General features: G+C 40.0%; 2 protein-coding genes across 6 annotated transcripts; both read right to left on the reverse strand.

Moving 5' to 3' along the window:
• Window positions 1-864: 864 nt before the first annotated feature.
• LOC100824299 (phosphatidylinositol 3-kinase, root isoform) lies at window positions 865-12,659 on the reverse strand. Of its 2 annotated transcripts, XM_003571579.4 has the most exons (17): window positions 12,341-12,659; window positions 10,757-10,850; window positions 10,551-10,647; window positions 9,406-9,564; window positions 9,067-9,273; window positions 8,353-8,543; window positions 7,940-8,087; window positions 7,191-7,286; window positions 5,312-5,447; window positions 4,452-4,573; window positions 4,138-4,329; window positions 3,792-3,962; window positions 3,121-3,258; window positions 2,180-2,334; window positions 1,797-1,949; window positions 1,555-1,693; window positions 865-1,463 (listed from the first exon to the last, which is right to left on the reverse strand). In XM_003571579.4, exons 1-17 carry the CDS (start codon window positions 12,462-12,464, stop codon window positions 1,326-1,328), a joined length of 2,460 nt encoding a protein of 819 aa, XP_003571627.2. In that variant the 5' UTR covers window positions 12,465-12,659; the 3' UTR covers window positions 865-1,325. The 2 variants fall into 2 exon arrangements, with proteins under 2 accessions (XP_003571627.2, XP_010234573.1); XM_010236271.3 differs by lacking the exon at window positions 3,792-3,962.
• A 126-nt stretch (window positions 12,660-12,785) lies between these two features.
• On the reverse strand, window positions 12,786-22,474 carry LOC100826884. Of its 4 annotated transcripts, none has more exons than XM_014901076.2 (8): window positions 22,177-22,433; window positions 20,521-20,618; window positions 17,066-17,199; window positions 16,889-16,970; window positions 14,631-14,742; window positions 13,982-14,383; window positions 13,716-13,887; window positions 12,786-13,038 (listed from the first exon to the last, which is right to left on the reverse strand). In XM_014901076.2, exons 6-8 carry the CDS (start codon window positions 14,340-14,342, stop codon window positions 12,999-13,001), a joined length of 573 nt encoding a protein of 190 aa, XP_014756562.1. In that variant the 5' UTR covers window positions 14,343-14,383; window positions 14,631-14,742; window positions 16,889-16,970; window positions 17,066-17,199; window positions 20,521-20,618; window positions 22,177-22,433; the 3' UTR covers window positions 12,786-12,998. The 4 variants fall into 4 exon arrangements, 1 of the variants encoding a protein (XP_014756562.1); XR_002964274.1 differs by lacking the exon at window positions 12,786-13,038 and adding an exon at window positions 13,083-13,511 and having other exon boundaries at window positions 13,985-14,383; window positions 22,182-22,474; XR_002964273.1 differs by lacking the exon at window positions 12,786-13,038 and adding an exon at window positions 13,083-13,511 and having other exon boundaries at window positions 22,182-22,474.
• Window positions 22,475-23,273: the final 799 nt, after the last annotated feature.

The following is a 23,273-nucleotide window of genomic DNA, read 5'->3' on the forward strand; positions in this document are numbered from 1 at the left end:
TGATAATTGCATATTTTTTTTAGATGGGCGACTCAGTAAGCCTTTTGAAATATTTTAAATTTGTGAAGTTCGTGATGGGGTTTTAGTAGCGATGTTGCTTCTCTTGTCTAATTGCAATCTGCTTTGCTAAAAACTTGGCAGTTTTTCGTGTTGCAAACATTGATACCTCATAAAAGATGTCTTCCAAAGAATTTCATACATAAGTTATCTTGTACATACTAGGTACATAGTAGTTTCTGTACATGTAATGTTTGTTGAATTTGAATACAGGAAAATGGAAATGCACTCCATCATGACGCTGGCATATGTTTAATTTACTACTCCCTCCGTTCCATAATTCTTGTCTCAAATTCGTCAAAAACTGGATGTATCTATTACTAAAAAGCATCTAGATACATGTAATATTTCGACAAGAATTATGAAACGGAAAGAGTACTTTGCAAACAAAAAAGTATAAAGAGAATGGTTTGAATTAGATTTGAAACTAGTGACACTTCCGTAAATGTTCCTAGGAAGGATACTTTTATTCGGATTAATAAAACTGTATTATTTTCATTTTATTTGGAGTAAAATCCTAATTTGTTGCTTCATACTCCCTCCATCTCATATTAATTGACTTAAATTTGTCCAAGTATGGATGTATCTATGCCTAAAAACGTTTAGATACATGTAATGGAAAGTCACTTAATATGTGACGGAGGGAGTAGTTGTTACTACAAAACTTAGATTTTTTTTCTGTCATCTAAGGTAGATATTTTATGCATCCATGCTTTACTAGGCTTTGATATCTGTACAAGTGTATATGATAGCTCTAACAAAAATATAACAAAGGAAGGGTTGATAAAGTTTACATATGAAGCTTGATGACGTGGATATATTACCACCTTAAGCAATCACGTAAGCATCGTGCATTGTACCTACATTCTCCTTAAACACTGTACAAAGTGCCTCATGTTATACATAATTTAAATGTTCGTAAGTGACCTTTACTAGCTATGGAGCACTAGATACAAAGACTACATGCTTGTTTTAAGCGAACACAGTGTTAATCAGGACTGATGTTCCCAAAGTACTTGTGCTTCAACTCCCATGCAACGCGTACCCTGTAACTTTGCAACTGAGAATAAAATCCGCCCTGTGCAACATGACCGTAATTTACTTAAAATTTATACTATACAAGTAGTTAGAAAAAGCCAGTTGCATACTATACAGAAAGATTATCAGAAGCCACTGAAAAGAGATACTCCCTCCGTTCCAAATCACGAAAAGAATTATGGAAGTACCATCATATCTGGAAACTATATTTACTTTTTCTAGACCGTACTTTAACGCCTAGACTGCACCCATCTATGAATGGTCTCAACTACTTGTGGGAACAATGCACTGATACTCTCATTGATGAGTTCCTGGAAAAAATGTACAGCCTCCTCATCTTCTAGATCCAATCGGAAATTCTCCTGAAGCTGGTTAAAGACCACAAAAAAAGAATGAAAGGAAGATGTCAGCGAGACTGCTTATGGGTGATTAAGATGTTCAGCTTGAATAACCAGTTACCTTAAAAATGCCCTTCTCCGTGATACTTGGAATATTTGATCCCGACATCAGATGGAAGAGGTTCAGAATTAGATTGCTGGACTTCCGTAATATGTTGTATGCTTCACAACAGTAGGACTTGAATCTAGCATAGTATTGGCTGAAATGGAAACGGAGTTACAAAAATTGAAAGAAAAAAAATCAGCTGACAAAATAAAAAAGAGAAGGTACACAAATTATCAAGCTAATCAATAAAGGAGTACCTTTCAACACCACCCATGGCTTCTACCATTTCTTTGCATAATTTCATCGGTGGCTGTGATGGCGCAAACCGGTGTGGTTCTTCGCCCAGCATAAAAGAGAAATCAACATGGAAAAGGCGTCCATCATCTCGTAGAAGAAGATTATCAAGATGCCTAGACAAATAAATCGGTCATTATTGTTTCATAAAAGCTGCATATTGCTAGATATTTTATCATGCTTCATACCATTAATAATTTTTTGTGGGAATATGTGGTTCAGTTGTTCACTCAGTAAAGACTTCCAAAGAAAATAATAATATATGCATGCACAATTCTTTCGAGAACAAGCTTAACTACCCTAAAGGTACATAACCAGAATACAGTAAGTACCAACAGATGCTAACCTGTCACCAATCCCCAAGATGTATGTAATTACGCAGTAACCAGCACAGCTTTTTACAAAGCTTTCCAAGCATAGGGCAGTAATGCCGAAAGGACCTTCTTTGTCAGGATGATAAATTTGCAGGTAACTTATGATGCTGCCATGTTTTTGTAGAATCTGGGAAAAGGCAGTATTTAATAAAGATTTTTTTGAAAAAGCAACAAAAAAGAAAGTATCATTAATCCATCCAATGATCCAGTGTCCAGTAATTAAAGATTGGCATTATTTTCATTCAAATATTTTATTTTCTAGCATTGTTTTCATGAAAGAAAATAACATTCACAAAAAATGCTGATAGTCCCATAAACCTAGTGATTCCAAAAGAGTACATAGGGACTCAAAATGAATTAACCAGTTACCTGCCATTTTCTTGACAAAATTATAGATGCTAAGATTACGAGGATGACTGATCTCGTGATATTGCAGGCCAAAGGGACAAAATATAAGACCAAATCAGGACACCAGTCCAGATCGAACACAATACTGTAGTAAACCTGAACCAGTGTACTAAAACCCTTAACAAAGCACACCTTTAATTGAGTTCCACCCATTTGTGCTCACTCTGTATATCCAAGCCTTTTATTTTCTAGATTTAATATTTTTAAGCCTGCATCTCAACCTTCAACTTGCAAAACTTATTGGCTGCTTATTTGTGGACTTTTGGGTAACATATAAACAATTCTAAGACAATTAATAACCAAATATATATGATATCTGCAATGCCTCCCTTGCATAATTTAGATTATACTGGACATAAAATTGTAAAACTTGTAGAGCTCATTTCATATTTACTGTAGTTTGTAGAGATGAAGGTGGTGCCCAAGAAGATGGAATTTGTAGATATTTGTATTGCAAACGAATATATGTGATAGCAGTTGATATTATGTTCAATAATGAAATTACCTTTGCAAGGGAACTCGAAGGAATAAACTCAACCAACCCTTCGTTTAGGTCAGTTGCAAGAACACGATATGGGGTAAGGTGCAGGTCTAGATTTTCTGATTTGAGCAAACGGTCCATCAAAGAGAACATTTGGATGACCTAACAACGCATAAAGAGAGGAATTAGTTAAATAACCTCCTCAAAAACGCAGTCGCAGATGCACATACATGGTGGTGAAAACAGAAAACAAAGGGCACAACAATCCATGCTAACGAGAACGGGTAGGGTGTGGGGTTTGAGTAGTTGATAATGAGTACATCGGCGGAGGAGCCACCGCCCCCCTAGCTTAACTTTTCTCAGGGAAAAAGTCAGACTGTTCATTTCCCTTTACTATGACAGAAAGGAGGCACATGAATATATCAAACATATATATAGGAAGTATCTCTGGGTAGGGTCGTGGACCCATGGTTCAAATTCTGTCACCCATTGCATCTCAGGGAAAAAGTATGTGGTTGTGCTCCATGAAGTCATAATTTTAAGCTTCTGGAAGGGGCCACACTCGCATGTGTATGGTGGTAGTGTGTGCGCCTCTGTGTCTATCTTGTAACCGGAACAAAAATAAAGGTTTCTAGAATACAAGAAAAGTAAATCTGATTCTTCACATCAATGTGGAAGCACATTTGAATATTTACCAGCTGATCTTTGCGGAGATTATCGCCTTTCTTAAAAATAATCTTCGATGTTCCCCCAGTATGAGTCCTAAATGTTAGACACAACGGATACATAGCACTACTAAATACAAATGATTCTTGAGGCACAATTCCCGCAAGGAGGACACTTGGTGTTAACGGTGAACGTATTGGCTGAAAGAAATTTTACAGAGTATGTCAGTTTAATAAATTTCAACCAAGATGATCAATTCATAGATCTGGAAATGTGCAGCGCAAAACCTTATGACCAACTGACATGTAGCTGCGTACTGCATAATAAACAACAGAAGTTTCTATGTGAACTTGTTAAGAACAACATGAATTTTACCTCACTGAAGTTGGTAAGCTCACTGAAGACTCCTGACAATAGCTGTTCTAATTTCTCGGCTTTGCTTTGTGCCCGTTTAACACTCATTAAATCCTTGGTAATAGAGCGTAACTGAGCAGTAAGATCTGACTGCCGTGACATACTAAGCCAAAGTTGAAACCCATCTTCACCTCCATCCTTCCCAGCTACCAACTGTTTAGACAAGTCAAAATACAGATAAAAATTAGGAATGCATTGCATACCTACAGATTTAGTCCCGGTGAACTAAGATTGTCTGTTTGGATTTTGGAAAAGAAAAGGAGAAGAAAGTGTACCGTCATTATACTTTCTTCAAGTTGGTCATATGTACGGTAATATCGTCTTGCGTGTGTAGGATCATGAAGCTCAACAATTAAGTACCAGCGAAGGAAGCTCGCAATTCCAAAATTGGACAAAGCTGAAATAAATAGGAAAAAAAAATCATATTCTGCAGTAATAAATATGAAAACAGCATTCTGACAGAAATTAAAGCCAGCTTACAAAATTTAAAATATGTTTGCAAGGGGTTGGAATTTTTTATATATATACACAAACTAATTGTCATGGGTGTTGGATCAATGATCAATGGCACAGGGAAGCAATAAACTAGAAGTCCCATGCAGCTGCTGGTTCACAATATTGTGTAGGATTACTGTGGGAATTAAAATTAGAACCTATCTTCAACAGAAAAATTCTCGCTCTGCTCAAAATAGAACAGATGAAACGAGTGTGCATGCACTAGTGTATAGAAAAGCAGTAACTTTTCTTCTCAACAATACATAATCTTTGTTCAATCCGACTTTATGTTACCAACTCTGGAATATTGTGGATTATAATCAGTTGATCACATTTCAAAATAGAGATTAGCGTTGCTTAGGTCTTAAGCTTTTAACAATGCCAAGTTCTGTTAAAGTAGCAATTAGAGTCCAACCACCTAAAATCATGTACGGCAAGGTTTCACTGAACTCTATCCTAACCAAACAACAAACTAAAATAAAACACGGTAGCTAGTTTCATTGAACACTATACTAACCAAACGATAACTGCAACCGGATTTCACAACACTTGCCGGAAAAATATTTCTAGTAACATACATGCATCCCTGTATTTAGCACACAAACAACTGGGTTTTAAATAACAACTAGAAAGAACTTACAGCGGCGCACAAGAAAGAGTGCTAGGTGCGACTTGTCTGATCTTTCAAATCTCAGAGCTTGTGCAAGCTGCGGTAAATAGCATTGTATCTCTTCATCATTGGCCCTTTCTAGTATGCTGACAGCATAAGCACGCACCTTTGTACAACATAGTAGTTTTTGTTATAAACACAAGTTAGATAGTAAAATTTATTATCCATTCAACAGTTACCGAATTATCTGACCTAAAAACACGTACCAGCTGAGATAATCATGCAGAAAGTCATCCTTGCTATTTAGAAAAAGTAACTTTACAGAATAAAGGGAAACATCACTCACAGAAAGAGGGATGAGGGAAGGCAAGTGACAGAAGAGATTAGTCACTGAGGACTGAGACATAAGATGTATTGCATTGGAGCAAGCCCTTTATGGAGAAGAGAACTGGCAATCTGGAGGTACATTTGGAAGAGCTGCTCCAACAAGTGCCAGTTAGTAATACCATATTACCAAGGATGTATGTACCCTATAGATGTATCATGACCGTCCTCCCTGGACCTACATGTAGTCATGCTAGGTAGGGACTCAGAGGAGATAGGAAATGTCATGTGCCGGTAATCCGGGGTCTCAACTGACCTAGGAGATTTTTCCTAGTTGGTTACATCATTAGATCGTATCTTATCAAGAGACAGAAGACTTGCTGACCAAGAAGATGCCAATATATAACTTGCCAAAGACCAGGCCGTTCCAGAATGCACAAGCAAAGCTAAATCACAGAAGTCATATGAGACATAGTTCTTATGTTCAATCTCGCTTGTAACCTTTGTAACACTTGTCCAATGTAAATATAATCAAGCAGTGCGAAGGGCTATTACCCATCACCGACACCCCCCATCCTTTCTATACACGACCCATAGCTAGATCATAAGAGCAGCGGTTCATAAACCGTCGACAAACAAGGCTCAAGATCTTCCTATGGTTAGTTATACTTACTTGCTGAACCGGGGACAGGCTCACAAGGCACGGCCTGCCTCACGCACAGAAGTGCTAAAGATCACAAGGGCGCAGCCTGCCTCATGCACAAAAGTGCTACTCTAGGGCCAGAAACGCAAGACGATTCAAGACCTTCTTGGCACAAAATCTTTTATTAGATCTAATCAACAGTAGCCTTTTAGTGGCGAATGAGCCCTTCACTGAGTTGTGCTCTCCCATGATCGACAATGCACCAGCAGTCCGTAGAAGGGTTGGTGTCTACAATTTCCCTCACAGCTTAGCCCATCTGGAAAAGGCGGATTCGTTGTGTTTTTATGGGGACAGTCCAAATGCCCAACTCCTTGTCAGCATCATCAAAGAGGAGGCCCATACATGGGCAGCCGCTGGCGGCATGGCCTTCGGGTCATGCTGACTACAGGCATTGGCTAATTAGCCAAGTATCACATGTGTTTTCTAATTCAACAAAGATTACCAAGCGGGCGCCAGCCCGAGCTTCCACACTTGAGCGATAGGTATGCCAAGTATCTTAAATTAGCAAGTTAGAATTAGATCTTTAGATATATATGGTTTGCCCTCCAAGTTTGGTGTGTTTAGCCAGCTGTATAGTAATAGATGGCAATCCCTTGGTAATAAATCAAGCAAGAGTTCCAAATACTTTCTCTTTCTCTACCCCATTGTTGCCACACTTCTGCACCTACCTCCAGGCCTAGAACCCCTGTTGAACAGGGCTAGAATTTATTATCCAATCCACAAATCCAAACTCCCAAGAACATGACAACATAGGCTAGTCACATAGCAGAAAACGACAAAATAAATAAACAGATATATACAAAATAAAATGGTAAATGAAATCTTTCTACCACATGGGAATCCTCAATAAGGAAAGGACAAAAAGGGGGCAAAAATGCTTACTTCTTCGTTTTGAAAAACTGCTGAAAGAAGCCCCAGGGCATCAGCCACATCAATGGTTTCCCACCTTCGAATCAAGGCAACAGCTTGCTTGGCTTCCTACATACAAGTACATCATTATCACATAGCATAAGAGATCTTGATTTCATATTATCAACACAGAAGGCACAATCTGGGCATCCAATTATTCAAATACATCCGTCTCTTTTTGCAATTGTTGATCAGAACAGAATAATAATTGAATTGAGATGCTAGTCACAAAACATTTCGAATGATCCATTTTACAATACAAAAAGTCACAAAAAAATGTTCCCTCCTGTTTAAGTAGCTATAAGATGCTGCAATTGTTGATTAAATGTGTTGCAGTAAAATGCGCTACTGCAACATTTATTCACAATCACTGGACAGTTATCATTAAACTAGTTCAACACAGTCTGATCTGAAAAAAAAACTCAAGACATCTGATCTGTAGATACTCCAATATCAATAAACATGAAGAAGACAAAAGGTAGAGCTAGAAAAGAAATAGTATTATTCTCCAGTGTTTATAGTGTTAAGGATAGCATGTATGTTAGGGTTGCCGTGGGATTGTAAAGTAGTCTAGTTTTTGTGGCAAGAGCCCACAACCTAGAAACAATTTGTCATAAGCAATGATGAATTAATCAGTACTCGGTACCATATGATGCATATGACAAATTAGAATATGCAAAATAAAAACAGCTTTTGTTAAGCATATAGACGCTTTTACTTACTTGGGTATCACTCCATTCCACGGAGAGGAGGAACTTTGCAAGAGCTTTCTTCTCAGACATCAAAGAGAAACGAAATTTCCATAACAATTGCTTCTCATCAAGGCTTAGAGAATGTGTTGGTGGATATTTGAGGATTGTTTGTATTAACCTACAAAAGCATGGATAAAATAATTCAGCCAGAAATCCTACACGAAGATATTAATATTTACCCGAACAACAGATTTTTCCTTCGTTTTTCCTACTGATTCATGCAGCAATTTGTTGCATCGAAGGTTAATATGAAAATGCTAAAAACATTTATTTAATATACAATTCAGAAGTTCTGTGCACTGTTGTGAAACCAAAGAAAATGACAGACTAAGATATGAGAACTGTAAGAGGAGGAAAGCAACAAAGATGGAAATTGCACTCACTTTCGCTCATTTGAACTTGGTTTCATATTTCTGTCGATCATTCCGCGAGCCAGGCTCCTAGCAAGCATAAGTTGTTTATGCTCGGATGGATTGATTTGTCCAACATTAGGGTCGCTTACAAAAATAAGCTTATGCTTAGATGGATGCACTAATGATAATGGTGCTGCTAAGCGGAAATTAGCACCTGATTCCTGCATGCAGAAAAAAAATAAAAGAAACTTATCTGCAAAGTGCAAACCGCAAAGGTGAACACATAGAAAAAGTTGACGATATAGTAAGTCATGATGAAGCTAATTTGATCAACAAGAAACAAGCAAGCTTCCTTAAAAAAAAGAAACAAGCATGTTTTCTTTCAAACAAAGAAAGAAACAAGCGATAGATATTGCAATATCCAGGTAGGCATCATTTCAATTGAGCGGTAACTAAATATGGTGCAAGCTTCAAATAAGAATTGAATAAATTGTTTTTATAGCACTTTGTTGAATATGCATTCTAGTGAAATAGTAGGTCTATTGAACTGCAATCCAAAACAAAACTGCATCCTTAATACTCCCTCCGTCCCGAAATAAGTGACGTGGATTTGTATAGATTCTTATACAAATTCACGTCAGTTATTTTGGGATGGAGGGAGTATAATTTATCAGAACAGTTTAAATGAACGGAATAAAAACAGAAAAATGATATTCATCTGCACTCAGTGGTCAATAACACAACCTGAAAAATAACTTTGTGTTCAAAACTGCAAAGTTCAACAATTAGGCTAGGGTATGAATTCGCAATTCTCTCACTCTCTTCCTCCATTTTATCCACAGCTCTGAAGGTGAGACGAGCTAGCCAATCTATATGTTGTATCTGTCCTTTCTTGTACTTGTTAGCAACCCTCTCCAATCTCTCCATCTCATCCCTCTTAGTCTTAGAAACCTTCAAGTCAATAAAAATAAGTAAGCGCTTTGTGTGATGAATAAAATAACCTAGAAATGCAACCATTAGAAGAAAAAAACGAAGCAAATATAACTGTGGATGTATGAGAGACAATGAAGCTCTTCATCTAACCTTGCCAGGAGTTGAGGTGGGGAGACTTCCATCCGCCATTTTTTTGGGCCAAATCCTCAGCCTATGCCGTCCAGTTTTAAGCTGTTTTTTGCTGTTAAAAAGGGATACAGTGGCTCCACCAACAATCATCCTATCTTCACCAGCTGACACATTCCAAACCTATATTACAAAATAGAAAACTCAAATTGTAAAATTGGTGGAAAACATAATGGTGGAACCATTCGAAAATGTCAATACTTTGAGGCAGAAGGCTCTAATTAAATACATCATGACACCATGAGTAAATTGTGCATGGCATAATTCATGTTTAAGGAACTAAGGCTGTATTTGGCATTGCAGTGGATTATGAGATAATCGTGTTTTCCTAACAAGTTTTTGACTATTTTTACCTTTTGGATAACCAACCTTTTGCTGTTTTCATGGGTATTTTTCAACAGCAGATTATAAGATAAGTTGTGCGCAGAACAGTTCAGCAACTGCAAACTGAGACTAACAGTATTACATTGCATAGCTGATCAACAAGCTCGGTTCAATATCTTCCAGTCCTTATGAATCTTAATCTAGACTTGATTTCACAGTGTTCCAAAAGGCTGATGATGCATTTTCAGTTATAAAAGTTTGAAAAGTAACTATTTTTTCATTCAAGTGTACTGCAAGCATTTGTTTCCTTGACTGTACTAAGTTTAATTATGTAGACCCTAAACCCTCTAGCTGAGATTTTGGGCAGGAAAGCGGGATCCTTTTTGTTTACTTGCTTGGAGCTGCCTATGTGTGATGTTACTTGACCGGTGGATAATTCGGCTATCATGGTAGGATGCAATATTCAAAGGAGGACGAGCATTGGTTAATTCAGTCATGTCTGCATTACCCACGTTTTACAACGAGTACTTTCCTAATCCTAATTGAAGTTGTCATGTACCAGTGTTAAAATTAGATGGGCTTTATTTTGGAAAGGTGACCCATTTGTTCAAGGGACAATGCAGTGACTTTGAATAGAGTTTCTTTACGAAAGAAGTTTATAGTATATATGTTCTGCTCGGTGCTAACTAATGTGCATCTTTTAAAAAAATAGGCCCATTCATTGGATTCAACTTCGGTAGCATACAATGAACTTCAGACTGCAAAATCCAGTCCACAAAATATACCGTGAATGCAAGCTGTGAGAGGGGTGTTAGATCCCTGTACTTTATACTGAGTGTCATAAGCTCATTCCAGCAGTAGATTGGTCCTGAAGATTCCAACCTGGAAGAAAAGGCAAATTCAATCCCAAGAAAAGAGCTGACTAGATTCATTAAAATCAGTAACATTTAGCACTGAGTTTCTCTTACTAACATATTATAAGATACAGTACCTTGTATCGACAGTTAGTCCAAACTGTATTCCATCAATGTATAGCGCACACTCGACAAACAGCTCCAAAGAACTTTCAATCAACAAAGTATGATCTAGAGAAAACAAACATTGTGAGGAAAGGATATAGGCGTAAAGCTATGTGGAGAAATTTTAAAATGTACAGTTACTCCATTAGATAGTGATGTATACTCATCCATAGAGTACACCAAGCAATAGGATTAAGTGAGGTCCATTTCAACTGACTCTCTCTAAGATTGTAAGATCAAATTTTAATCATCTCATAGAAATTTCAAGATGAGGTCGCACTCAACTTGATCTCTAGATATTATAACAGCAGACCCAAATCATTATTTTGACCAAGCCTCACTTTGTTCTGTCAGAGCTCCATATTGACCAAAAAAAAAAGTTTGTCTTGAATTAAAGCTAAGTACTTTCTAAACCATGATGCTTGTTCCAAGCCAAAAGATCAAGTTAGCATTCAGGGCCAGTATCCATGACCTTAAGTATGTAAATTGTAGAAACTTGCTAACTAGTGTTTACAGCAAAATACCACTAAGTGGACTAAGTGGAATAATCACATCAGGTGGCATAAGGACAGAAGCCATTTGAGTGAAGATATGGCTGTAAAGTAGCAGGGTGAAACAATAGTTTTTAATGTGACAAGAAGTGAAAATGTAATAGCCCAAGACTTGAGAAGGACAGGTAAGTGCAATATGCCACTAACATCAGATGAACTAAGGAGTAAGGACACCAGCAATTTAAGTAAGCCATATCTTTTTTATGCATACTGTAAATGTAACAGATAAAAACTTGACCAAAAGGTTCATCCTGACCTTCTGGGGATAAAAATAATCCCCACGAAGAAAAATGCTTATTAAACAAGGACATATATAATTTCCTTATTCCCTGGAGGCACTTCCATAAACTTACACCAGTTCAACTTTTGATTAGTCAGACAGAAATTAAGCATGTGTGTAAACTGAGCTGTCTGTACCAGATAAAGTTTTAAATTACAAAATTTTTTTATCAACTCAAGTACTCTTGTTGGTGGCAATGTGTAAACTGAGCCATCGGATACTTAATGCAACAAGTCAACTAGTATAGGCTGTATAGTCGAACAAAAAAAATATAAATTCACCAAAAAAAAAATGCTGACTGTTTTGCAGAAAATAGGTTGAATAACTGTAGTGCATTCCTTGATAAAATTTAAATGTAGTACTAATTATGCCTTTCGGCATTGCCCTAACCAGAAAGAATCTCACTCAATTTTATTCCTTGGAAGAAGAAGAAAGGTATAGCAAATTTGAACAAAGAAGGCCTGGTTGGAACTTGGGCGGCAGATTTAAAGCATTGAGCCACAACAGTTCGCATATGACGACACATTGACCTCCAATTCGACCATAGAGGTCAACAAAAAAATACTAAAGCCTAGCTCTAATCCCTGAATAAACCCTTCACCGCTACCCGCCTCAACCGACCAACCCAAATAACGAGTTTACTAGCAAACCGCGGCTAAACCTAACCCTAGAGGGGACGAACGTAGCTGGGATAGGGAGGGGGAGAGAAGGGGGAGGCGGGGGACCTGGGATGAGGCGGTCGACGCGGAACGCGATCGGCAGGCCGATGTCGTGCGACAGGAAGAACCGGGAGTCCTTGCTGCCGCAGCTGGGACGGTCCGCCTGGGCGTCCGCGGCCATCGACGGCATAGTGCGGTGTGGGCGGCCGGGATGGTTGGCTGCGCCGCCGCCGGGTGGTGGTGGAGGAGGAAGGACTCGAGTCGAGCCTCGAGGCTGAGAAGCTGTAACGATCCAATTATGGCGGGTGACGCTTTTACGGTTTCCCTTCGTTGTGGAGTAGGAGTTTGTATTGTTTCCACGGACACGGAAGAGGTGGGGGTGCAAGGAAGCTGAATATGGATACGAAGAAGTATGCTGACTTTAATGTCTTAGAAAGTATAGAGTGCATGGTCAGAATTGGTTTTTTTAGGAGGCAAAAGCTCTGCCTGATTCATTGATAAAGCAGGAGAAAAAAAAAATACAAACACAAGTACAATGTGGTGCCAGAGCCACTCGAATTGTTCAAGTGGCAAGCTGGAGTGTTGTACATACATTGTCTTACAATGCAGCAAACAAGATGCGAAGTTGCTACTACGACTCACCTATCTTGTGTATTGCAAAAAGCAGGCAACCAACAAAATTTACATGAGCATATACTAAGTAGGAGTAATGGATTAGCAGCAATCAAATCCCACTATCATCCTTGAGCGTCAATGATGTGTATCTGCACCACAGAATGTACAGAATGGATAAAAAAGCCCTTAAATGTAAGTATTTAATGAAGCAACAATTTCATTCAGGTGCATAAATCTGGTTTACATGACCAAAGAATACACAACGAGCAATAACTATAGTTTTATCTTTCGTTGGTGCCAACAAAGTGTTTAGAGCTGCTGAAATAGAACAAAAATTCAAGGGTATGTTTAGAACAATGATGTGTATCCCATGTATGCCACTATTTTCTTTCCCTTCACCAAATTACACTGTTTCAAACCACAACAAATTCTCTCCTTCGTCGACATAATAGACAATCAGTATTTAGTAAGCTTCACAATCTTTCAAGATGCAACAGATAACCATGCTCTTCTCCAGTAATTGTTTTTTTGGCTAAATATTTTAAGGCTTCGCAAATCACGGAATGCTGTCACTCGAACCAAAGAGACGAATCAAAATTATTGCAGCAACAGCCCATCTCATCTGAAAGGAACAAATCAAATGTAATATCACTGCAGCGACTGCATATTGATTCTTCAAATTGGAAAACATTGTCATAGAAACTAGTACAAAAAGTTCATCATTTTTACATATTAAGAACATTTAGGTACATGCTGGGAGCATCTAGAGGTAGGGAGGGAGCTGCTCCAACTCCGCGAGAAAGCAGCCTAATTCAGCTCATCTCACCTTTTCTTTTTCTGCCCAGCATAGGCATTTCCAGCAGCTTTCTTCTGCCCAGCAACATTTCCAGTGGCTTTCTTCTGCCCAGCAACATTTCCAGTGGCTTTCTTCTGCCCAGTTTTAGCGTTTCCAGTGGCCTTCGTCTGCCCAGCATGTGCTGTTCTGTTTCCAGTCCGAACTGCAGAAGACAATTTGTAAGTCCTATTAGACAAAGCTCAAATACCAAGGTTGCAACTAAAAGCAGCTCTTGGATCGAAAAGGAGAGTACTTACCACCTTTGAAATAAACGTATGTCAACGCACTGGCTTCCTTAATTTTTGGATCAAGTAATGCTTTTTCCTCAGGACCAACCAGAATGATGGTAAAAAACCCTAGATGATCATAAGAACCTGCCGGTACGGCGGCATCAATCACAATGAGTAGTTCTTTAGTACCAGTTTCTCCAAATTGGAGAAGAGAACAATCGTCCATCATTGTTTTTGAGGTCATGCTTGTATTAGCAACAACCTCCAACTGGCTTATGAAATCATTAGCCTTCCCTTGATTTTTCATAGCAAAATGGATTGTCTCAGGACAAAGTGTCTCTATCAGCAAAGAAATGACCTCCAATTTACTGATTTGAGTGACCTCCATGAACTACTTGGTTTGAGGCCTTCCTACATATGGCTTGTTCTCTGTACAAAAACATCACATCTTACATGTTTGTGGAAAATAAACGTCCCAGGATTTTCAAGTCCGTTCTTGTTGACAATGAAACGAGAGCTAATTCAATTAAGTTTATTGTTATTTAGCAACTGAAAGAATCTGGATAATGTGGTTGTAAAACGGCCATGTCAGCAAAATCTATAAAAGGTGTTAGTCCTAGTATTAGTTACAGTAAAAAGATGTAAAAAATCAGACTTGAGAGGGAGAAAAACATACCGAGGTCCTTCAGAATTTGGCCAAACGATGGACTTTGAGACAACCTAAACAAAGCCTTTCCGCGAAGTTCGTAGTCCCATTTCTTCAAATAATCCTCCATACATAAACCAGCCTTGGATTTTCTTGTTGATTGGGCAAGATCATCAGCCAAGAATAGTTGCTCACGTCGCTTATTCATTGAAATTAACGTATTGAACTTTGTACTACCAGACCTAAGCAACAAAAGCAGATCTCTATCTTTTTTGTCACCTCTCGCTGTTAAAGAACCACATATAGACCCATGGATGTCATTATTGTCAGTCCAGAGTTCCAAATCCTTTATCCCATTTTCACTGCAATAGAAAAATAATGCCAAAGCAGCATACGCTTCAGCTGCGTGTATTGATCCGCAAGGAACGTCTTCAAAGATCTCTGCATGAATAGGCTCGACTCTCTTCTTTATTACAAATGATAGAACCGCTGTGCCCAAAAAACCATCTACACCATCATAAAATGAGGCATCAATCTCTCTCCTATAGAACTCCACATCTTTGGCTCCCTTAATGCTATGGTAGTAGAAGGTTGTCTCTATATTCCCAACATTCGACACCCAGTCGTTAGCAACAAACACTCAGCGGCTGGTTATAATACTCATAAACTTATCCCACTCCTCGGGATCGTCAGTTCTTTTCATCTGTGATGTTATTTCATAAGAAAACTGAGGAAAGACGGTTCTTTGTGGTTTGCAAGGAAATACTGATCATGGAGAAACAGAGTACATGGGTCAGATATAGCATTCGGAAGAATGAGTAACCTTGGAGCAAGTACAAGTCTCAAAACCATGTCAAATATCTTCTGTAGAATGCTCTTGTTAAGCATTCTTTTATTCTCTTCTATGGCTTCCTCTATCTTCTGTCTCAAGAACTGAGAATTGCCAGTATCAATGGCATAACTCTTGGACCTGTCAGAAGAAGGCTCAATCTGTGTATTATGGTGGTTGTCACATAGCGGTAGATTACTGTTATTCTCTTCTATGGCCTCCTCTGTCTTCTCAGTCAACAACTGAAAATTGCCAGTATCAATGTCATAATTTTTGGACCCATAGGAAGAAGTCTCAATCTGTGTATTATGGTGGTCATCACACATCGGCAGGTTACTGTTGTCACCTTGCTTGGGGAAATCACAAAGATTCCTAAAGAATATTGACTGTGCAGCTCCTCGTCTGTGCCCAACTCTACAATCCTAAAGGGATACTTCTTCCTTTTTTGTAGCCAACTAAGGATTGTAGAGTTGGACACAGATAAGGAGCCGCATAGTCAATATTCTTTAGGAATCTTTGTGATTTCCCCAAGCAAGGTGACAACAGTAACCTGCCGATGTGTGATGACCACCATAATACACAGATTGAGACTTCTTCCTATGGGTCCAAAAATTATGACATTGATACTGGCAATTCTCAGTTGTTGACTGAGAAGACAGAGGAGGCCATAAAAGAGAATAACAGTAATCTACCGTTATGTGACAACCACCATAATACACAGATTGAGCCTTCTTCTGACAGGTCCAAGAGTTATGCCATTGATACTGGCAATTCTCAGTTCTTGAGACAGAAGATAGAGGAAGCCATAGAAGAGAATAAAAGAATGCTTGACAAGAGAATTCTGCAGGAGACATTTGACATGATTTTGAGACTTGTACTTGCTCCAAGGTTACTCATTCTTCCGAATGCTATATGTGATCCATGTACTCTGTTTCTCCATGATCAGTATTTCCTTGCAAACCACAAAGAACCGTCTTTCCTCAGTTCTTATGAAATAACATCACAGATGAAAAGAACTGACGATCCCGAGGAGTGGGATAAGTTTATGAGTATTATAACTGGCCGCTGAGTGTTTGTTGCTAACGACTGGGTGTCGAATGTTGGGAATATAGAGACAACCTTCTACTACCATAGCATTAAGGGGGCCAAGGATGTGGAGTTCTATAGGGGAGAGATTGATGCCTCATTTTATGATGGTGTAGATGGTTCTTTGGGCACAACTGTTCTATCATTTGTAGTAAAGAAGGGAGTCGAGCCTATTCATGCAGAGATCTTTGAAGACGTTCCTTGCGCATCAATACACACAGCTGAAGCGTATGCTGCTTTGGCATTATTTTTCTATTGCAGCGAAAATGGCATTATTTGTCATTATTGTTAGTCCAGAGTTCCAAATCCTTTATCCCATTATTTTTCTATGGATAGATAAACTATGTTTAAGAAGTAGGGCATCCAAGGCTACCTTCAATGAAGCTGATGTCGTGTCTGGAACATGTTTAATTGCAAGAAATCTCTCAATTACTTCTCCTTGGTTGTTCATATACCTATATGTGACAAACACATAGTTAGTAATTTATACGTGCAGATTTCACAAATAAAATAAAATGGCAATTGCAAGTGTTGTTCAGGAGGTACAAACCTCAAAGCCACAGCCATTTGCTCCTTAATAGATGCATCTCGTGCCTCGTCAACAAGGATAGCAAATTTTTTAGCCCCAATATCCTTCACAATGGCCTTAGTGGTCTCTTCTCCACAGGCTTTGCACAAATGCTTCTGTATTTGTGGAGAGGTCAACAAATTATTTCCAGGCGCAGAATTCAACAACTTGCTAGCATTTGCATCCTTCTCTTTGTACTAGTGCACCATCTCTAAAAAGTTTCCCCTATTCTTTGAAATAGCAGACTCATCATGCCCACGGAAAGCAAGAGCTTGCAATAAAAGAAATCTTACAACACTTAACATAATAGTTAAACGACCCAAATATTCTTCCTCTTTCTTCTTGTCTGAACCAGCCCATACTTGTTGCACATTTTGCCTAGGATTTTGAAAAGCCCGACAATCTCTCCTAGCTTTTATTATGAGCACTTCCGACATCACCCACATGAGTATCAAAAGATGTAATAGCATTCTTCCAATTTTTAAAACCGTTTTTTGTATATGCCTCAATCCTAAAGTTTCCAGCTCTAGGTTGCTTAAAGAGAAAACAATAAAAACAGAAGGCAGCTTCTTTGTCAACACTATATTCCAACCAATCATGTTTGTCAAACCACTCTTCACGAAAGCTTCTCATTTGATTACCAAATGGTGTCCGTAAATAATTATGACATGTTGGTTTGCATCTTCCCATGGCCAAACACTCCCTTCGAGCAGCATCCCTAACATCCGGATGCAACTCCTCAATCGGTTTTCGCAATCCAGGATCGGGTTCAATGTCATCCGGATTAAGGTCCACATGTGGTTCGTTTTGCCGTGGTTCAGGAGGTGGTTGATTGCTGTTGGATACCGGTGCAAACCAAGAGGAGATTTTTCTATTCCTGTTCATCTTGGTGTTCTGATTTTAAGGAGCACAAAATTGACAACTATTACCAATCAATTGAGCAAGAAAATCAGATACTGCAGATTTATTCAGAGATCAAATTTCAATACCTGATTTGCAGCCCCTGCCAGGCCCCTGCGAAGCAAGGAACGGGAGAAGCGGCGGCAAGGGTTTTGCTATTCCCTGTCGTGCGATCGGAACCGAAAGGGTAGGAAGAGGAACAGTAGTCGCAGGCGGAACGAGGCTGAACGTGCGATTCCCTGATTGATCGATAGCTTCTCCCGTCGACTCCTCCGCTCAATGGGCTGCGTGTACGTGGTGGAAACTCAGGCTTAACTGGACATGGGCCTGGATGCCTGGGGCTACTCTTTGGTGGGCTAGAAAATTACAAAATTTTACTATGGGCTATAACTACGAGATGGGCCACGCCTGGGGCTGCAGCCCCAGTTGCCCCAGGCGTGATTCCGCCCCTAACTTAAGGTAACGTGTAATAAGATGGAGATGAATTCTATGAAAATAAAATTGATCATAGCATCCCATTAGATTGATTGATTAATTGCTTAATTAATTCCGTGTATTGGTTTCCAACAGGTTAGCAATGGTGCACTCATCCAATTTGGCCAAGCGTATGTATAATGTGTTTATTGCATTTCAGTCATATAATTAGATTCTTGGTATTTGCAGTTTTGTGATTTAAAAAAAGATCCTCTTCTGTGGATGATAAGCATCTTTGCTATCACCAGTATGAACTGTGGTTGTAAGCCTCAGCCTGAAGTGTGGTTTGTATGCAAGCTCTACAGATCAAAATCCAAGTTTCGGAGGTGAGATCAATTATGTTTTCTTCAGGCTAATTCATGCCACCTTTTTCTTCTTCTGAAAATAATATGTTCTGTCATTGCAGATTTGAGTGTCATAAATTTTGTGTTTTACTCACATGCAGGTTATTAAAACAAAGACTCAGCTTTGATCTTATATTTTGTTCCTTAATTTGCAACAGAGTAAAGGACTTAATGCATCAGACCTTAATTTTCTTTATTCTTTATGAATGGATAGTGATCAACAATGTGCAAGGATCAGAATATACTAATGATCCCTCTCTCTCTCTCTCTCTCTCTCTCTAAATCTTCTCATATAGGTGGGTTGAGTAGAGGAAGAAGAGATGGACCAGCAGCTGTTGGTGAGGAAGAAGTTGGCAGTGGAGAGGAAGTAGAGCAGCAGCACACAGACTATTAGTCTCCGGCAACCCGGCGGCGCATCAATTGACATATTCATCACCACTATGCAGAAGGAGAAAAAACTATTTGGTTGTAGATTTTGTTTCCAACAGTGTGCTTGTTTTTTGGTGTCTGCCATTTGAAACTGAATCGTACGGACAAAACAAAGGATATAGATTGCCTCCAGTGTGTTTGGCTTGTTTAGTTAAGGTATACACTGTGCCTACAACAAGATTTTGTCAGACACAAAACAGAGCTGATGTTTAAATTCCATTTTTTGCTCATAAAAATTGGAAGGCGAGGAAGATGAATGACCAATATTACCTTGATTTATTTATTCTGGAAGATGATTATGAAATTTAGAAAATTGATTTTGTCATAGGTTATGAATCCCAAATGTTGCATGATTCTCCTTGACCAGTAATAAAATACAAAAAGTACTTGTGTTACTACATGTGGCGGTCTCGTGGTGCCAAAGCAATGATGCCCTGGTCACCCACATCGGAGTTCTGCGGCGTGATGGCTCACGCGGACACCTTTCAAAGTGGTCTTGACGACCATCGTGTGCCTGAGCTATGACAACGCACGGGCATTCTGCAAAATACGATAAAATACAATACGCGTGATATTAGGTGAAAGTGAGGAAGCCAAACAAATAGGAGAGAGAGAGAGAGAGAGAGAATTGTTGCAGATTGTGACAACGCATGGGTTAGGATCTGGCAGCGGGCCGAGCAGGATCTGATCTGGGACGCACCAGATCTGGAGGGGCAGGGCGGTGGAGACGGGGACTGCTGGCAGCAGTGCATACAACCGCAAACCCTAGCTTTGGGTGGAGTTGTGAGTCAAGAATCAGACGAGCAGCGTCGACTTGTGGAAGCGGCATGGACGGTGAGCAGGGCTGAGCAGCGTCAGCTCTGAGGGGAGGCATGGCTCGATTGCTGGCGCAACGTGCCGGGAGAGGTGGGACGAGGAAGAAACAGGTCGAGGACGACGAGACAAAAACAGTTCGACGAAAGGTGTTGACGAAGAGGAGGGCTGTCGAGCCAGCGCACGGGTGGGAATACAACGAATATTGGCGGTGTTGTGGTGCCAAAGCAATGCTGTCGTGCCCACACATCGTCGTAGTGCGGCTTCGTGATGCCCGTGATCACCTTTCAAATTGGTCATGGCGACCATCGTGCGGTGCCCGTTAAAAGGGCCGTGGCAACGCACGGGCATTGTACTAGTTTAACTATAATGAGCCGATTCCCTATTCTGCACCATGTTCTCCGAAGATTTGACCAATACATGAACGCGCGCGGCATCTAAACAAATAGGACAATACTCTAATCGTGAACAACTTACTTGGTTTCCATCAAATTGCATGTGCAACTGCGTAGACAGAGGACAACAGACTTTCCTTCCTCTTCCATATGCCACTCTGATGTAACATGACACACAACCTGCAAGGTTGCAAGAACTCATCAACTAAATCTGCATATTCCACACTTGTGCATCCTAGGCAAGGTTAACACAATTATTAAGGCAGCATCCGCACTACCAATGACTATATATGGAGAACACATTTCTGCAAGATATGGAAACGTATGAGCGTGGATCAAAGAGGCATACTCATCTGATGTCCTTGTTGATGCAAACAGAAGTGTTAGTATTTTACAAGCTTAGGATAAGTACAAGGGAAGCACAAAAAGGTTTTTGTTTAATAGAAAGCTAATTTTGTGTTTCTCAAGGGGAAACAAAATAGAATCTGAAAAAAGGTTCTGACGATTGAAATCCTTCTAAATTCCTACGAAAATCCTGCAACCCAAAGAAGCCTGTGCTAACAAACGAGTATACCTGTGTTGCAGCAAGATGATTGATGAAATCAATTGCAGTACTTTTCTTCTTCTTTTATATCTGATACTGTATTTTACTTTTTCAATCTCGCGGTCTCTTGGAATTATTGGTTAAAAATAAATATAGTGGTTGGCTCACTAGATGTTCTTTGTTAGGACTCTTGATAGGCTTAGCCTATGCTTCAGTGGTTCTCGTTAATAAAATCAATATATGTTCCTTCTGACATGTACAGGGCCGATGTAGCTCAAAGGTATTCGAGAGTGGCTGTCCAGCCTTACGTGTGGCCATCCTGTACATATATAAGGCTGAGTTTGGCAGGGCTCAGGGCTCAGAACTACTTTGGCTCCCTACGTTCATGCACTGTTAAAACGGGAGCCAGCAAAGTTGGCTTCACCGGCTCCATGTTCCTTTTGGGTACCAAAATCCATCCTACAGTACATGAATTGTGCCTACCTGTACGTGATTGGAGGAGCCGAAATACTTGAGGCATGGGATCTCACTAGTATCTACCAAACACATCCTAAATTGGTTGCACTACATGTACAAGCCATGTGTTCAAGCATGATGGAACCTTTGTCTATCTCTCATCTAATGCCTTCCTATGCACTATCCAAAATGGTCATTCGTGCAAATTTATGTGCTTCTCATTCTATAGATTCAAAGGCCCTATTGGGTTGGACTAAGTACGTTTTGATTTTTGGTTTACAAGTCACAAAGCACCTATTTTTTCTGTTTTGGATTTAGGTTTTTAACTTGATATTGTTAGACGATGGTATAAAAAAAAACCAAAAATCACTTTTAAGACCAACCAAACATGGTAAAAGTGTAACGGCACAAATCCTGTAGAAGGGCTACATGTAGAATAAAATGTTTTTTTATCACACTACACGTTGCAAGGTGCTACACTGTAGATCTGACGATGGTAGGGAAATAGACATAAAAGCCCGCACGGTATCCTTGATCTCACGCCTCTCATCAATCAATTGCATTCTAGTATGGCGAAGAAAAAAAAACAGAGATCTTTTGCTTTTGCTTGATGCATCCCCATCAATCAAATCGACGACCGGTGGCAGCGGTCACATCGCACAGAAATTGTCCGTCACATGTAGCTACCATCAGAAAGTAGAAATAACAGCTTATAACCATCAAAAAGCAGGATACTACCTTACCGATACCAGGGGCGAGAGAGGTTTCGGTTTTCTGTGGCGCCCTCTCCGTACCCCTCTCTCTCCATCTCTTCTGCTCCGCGGGATTTCCCGATCTGTTGTTGCCGCAGGGCGCAGGCGCAGGGTAGCGAGGGAGGACCGAAATCGAAAAAGCGGGAAATGGAGATGGAGAGATTGCCCGGCGGCTAGGTATCTGAGGCTGGTATCTGAGGCTCCCGATCTGATCCATGCGGCGGGGAAGTGGAGAGAGACTGCGCGGCGGCTAGCTATTTGAGGCTCCCGATCGATCCATCCGGACAGAAATTACACTGCTAACCCTAGTTGGCACGAAATTCCTTCTCTACCCATAAGATACAAAACTTAAAAGGCTGAGGGCCTGATTGGATAGTGGTTTTCGGCCCGTATACCGGTGTAAATTACCGAGGCCCACAAAAATACCCGTTGTTTCTAGAAAACAACAAGAGTAAGAGTGTCAATGCTTGATGGTACAAGTGCGAGAATAATATGTAGTGCGTGTATGTCGGATTTATAACGAAAATCGCCGTACAATTGAACAACTTGACACGTCGATATTTTTTAAATAAGTTCGGTCGACCCTGCAGGCACGACTTAGTCCTATGTTAGGAGAGGCTTCGAGAGGGTCGTTAGCCAGGCCAAACTCGTCTTCCCAAGTCACCTATGGCGAGAGATCTCTCGGGGCCGCCTCGGACTTGGTCCGAACTTGTCTTCCCAAGTAGCGAGATTGGGATACCCTCGAAACTCTAACCCGATCCCTCTACTTCCAATCGAAACCGTACTGGACGACCCGAAACCTCGAAACTAGGCTTTCTAAGTCGCGTCCCCGAGGTCAAGTTGAGTCTAGGCTCGGCCCAAGCACTCGAGAGCGAGCTCCTTAAGTTGCTCTAGCCCTCTCCCCTTTGATCTTATTCAAGTTGAGAGTGAGTGATACATGCCCCCATGGGGTTATTTATAGCCTAGGGATTGATGGCAAAAGACCATGTCTACCCTTTAGGGAGGTGGAAAGTGAGTGCAAAGCGGTAAACTCATCTCTACACTTTTCTTGGCCCCTACTCAAGCTCCTCTTCTCCTTTGGCC

The sequence above is a fragment of the Brachypodium distachyon genome, chromosome 3, assembly GCF_000005505.3.
Source record: "Brachypodium distachyon strain Bd21 chromosome 3, Brachypodium_distachyon_v3.0, whole genome shotgun sequence".
Classification (NCBI taxonomy): Eukaryota; Viridiplantae; Streptophyta; class Magnoliopsida; order Poales; family Poaceae; genus Brachypodium; species Brachypodium distachyon.

Coding starts and splice junctions, on each gene's coding strand:
- LOC100824299 (XM_003571579.4), bottom strand. CDS start 12,464: ATGCCGTCGATGGCCGCGGACGCCCAGGCGGACCGTCCCAGCTGCGGC. Junction 9,565..10,550: donor TCTCACAGCTTGCATTCACG/GTATATTTTGTG, acceptor TTTGTAATATAG/GTTTGGAATGTGTCAGCTGG. Junction 2,335..3,120: donor CTTCGAGTTCCCTTGCAAAG/GTAATTTCATTA, acceptor GCCTTTTCCCAG/ATTCTACAAAAACATGGCAG.
- LOC100826884 (XM_014901076.2), bottom strand. CDS start 14,342: ATGGAGGTCACTCAAATCAGTAAATTGGAGGTCATTTCTTTGCTGATA. Junction 13,888..13,981: donor ATACGTTTATTTCAAAGGTG/GTAAGTACTCTC, acceptor TGTCTTCTGCAG/TTCGGACTGGAAACAGAACA. Junction 13,039..13,715: donor GCTGGGCAGAAAAAGAAAAG/GTGAGATGAGCT, acceptor TCTGTGGTGCAG/ATACACATCATTGACGCTCA.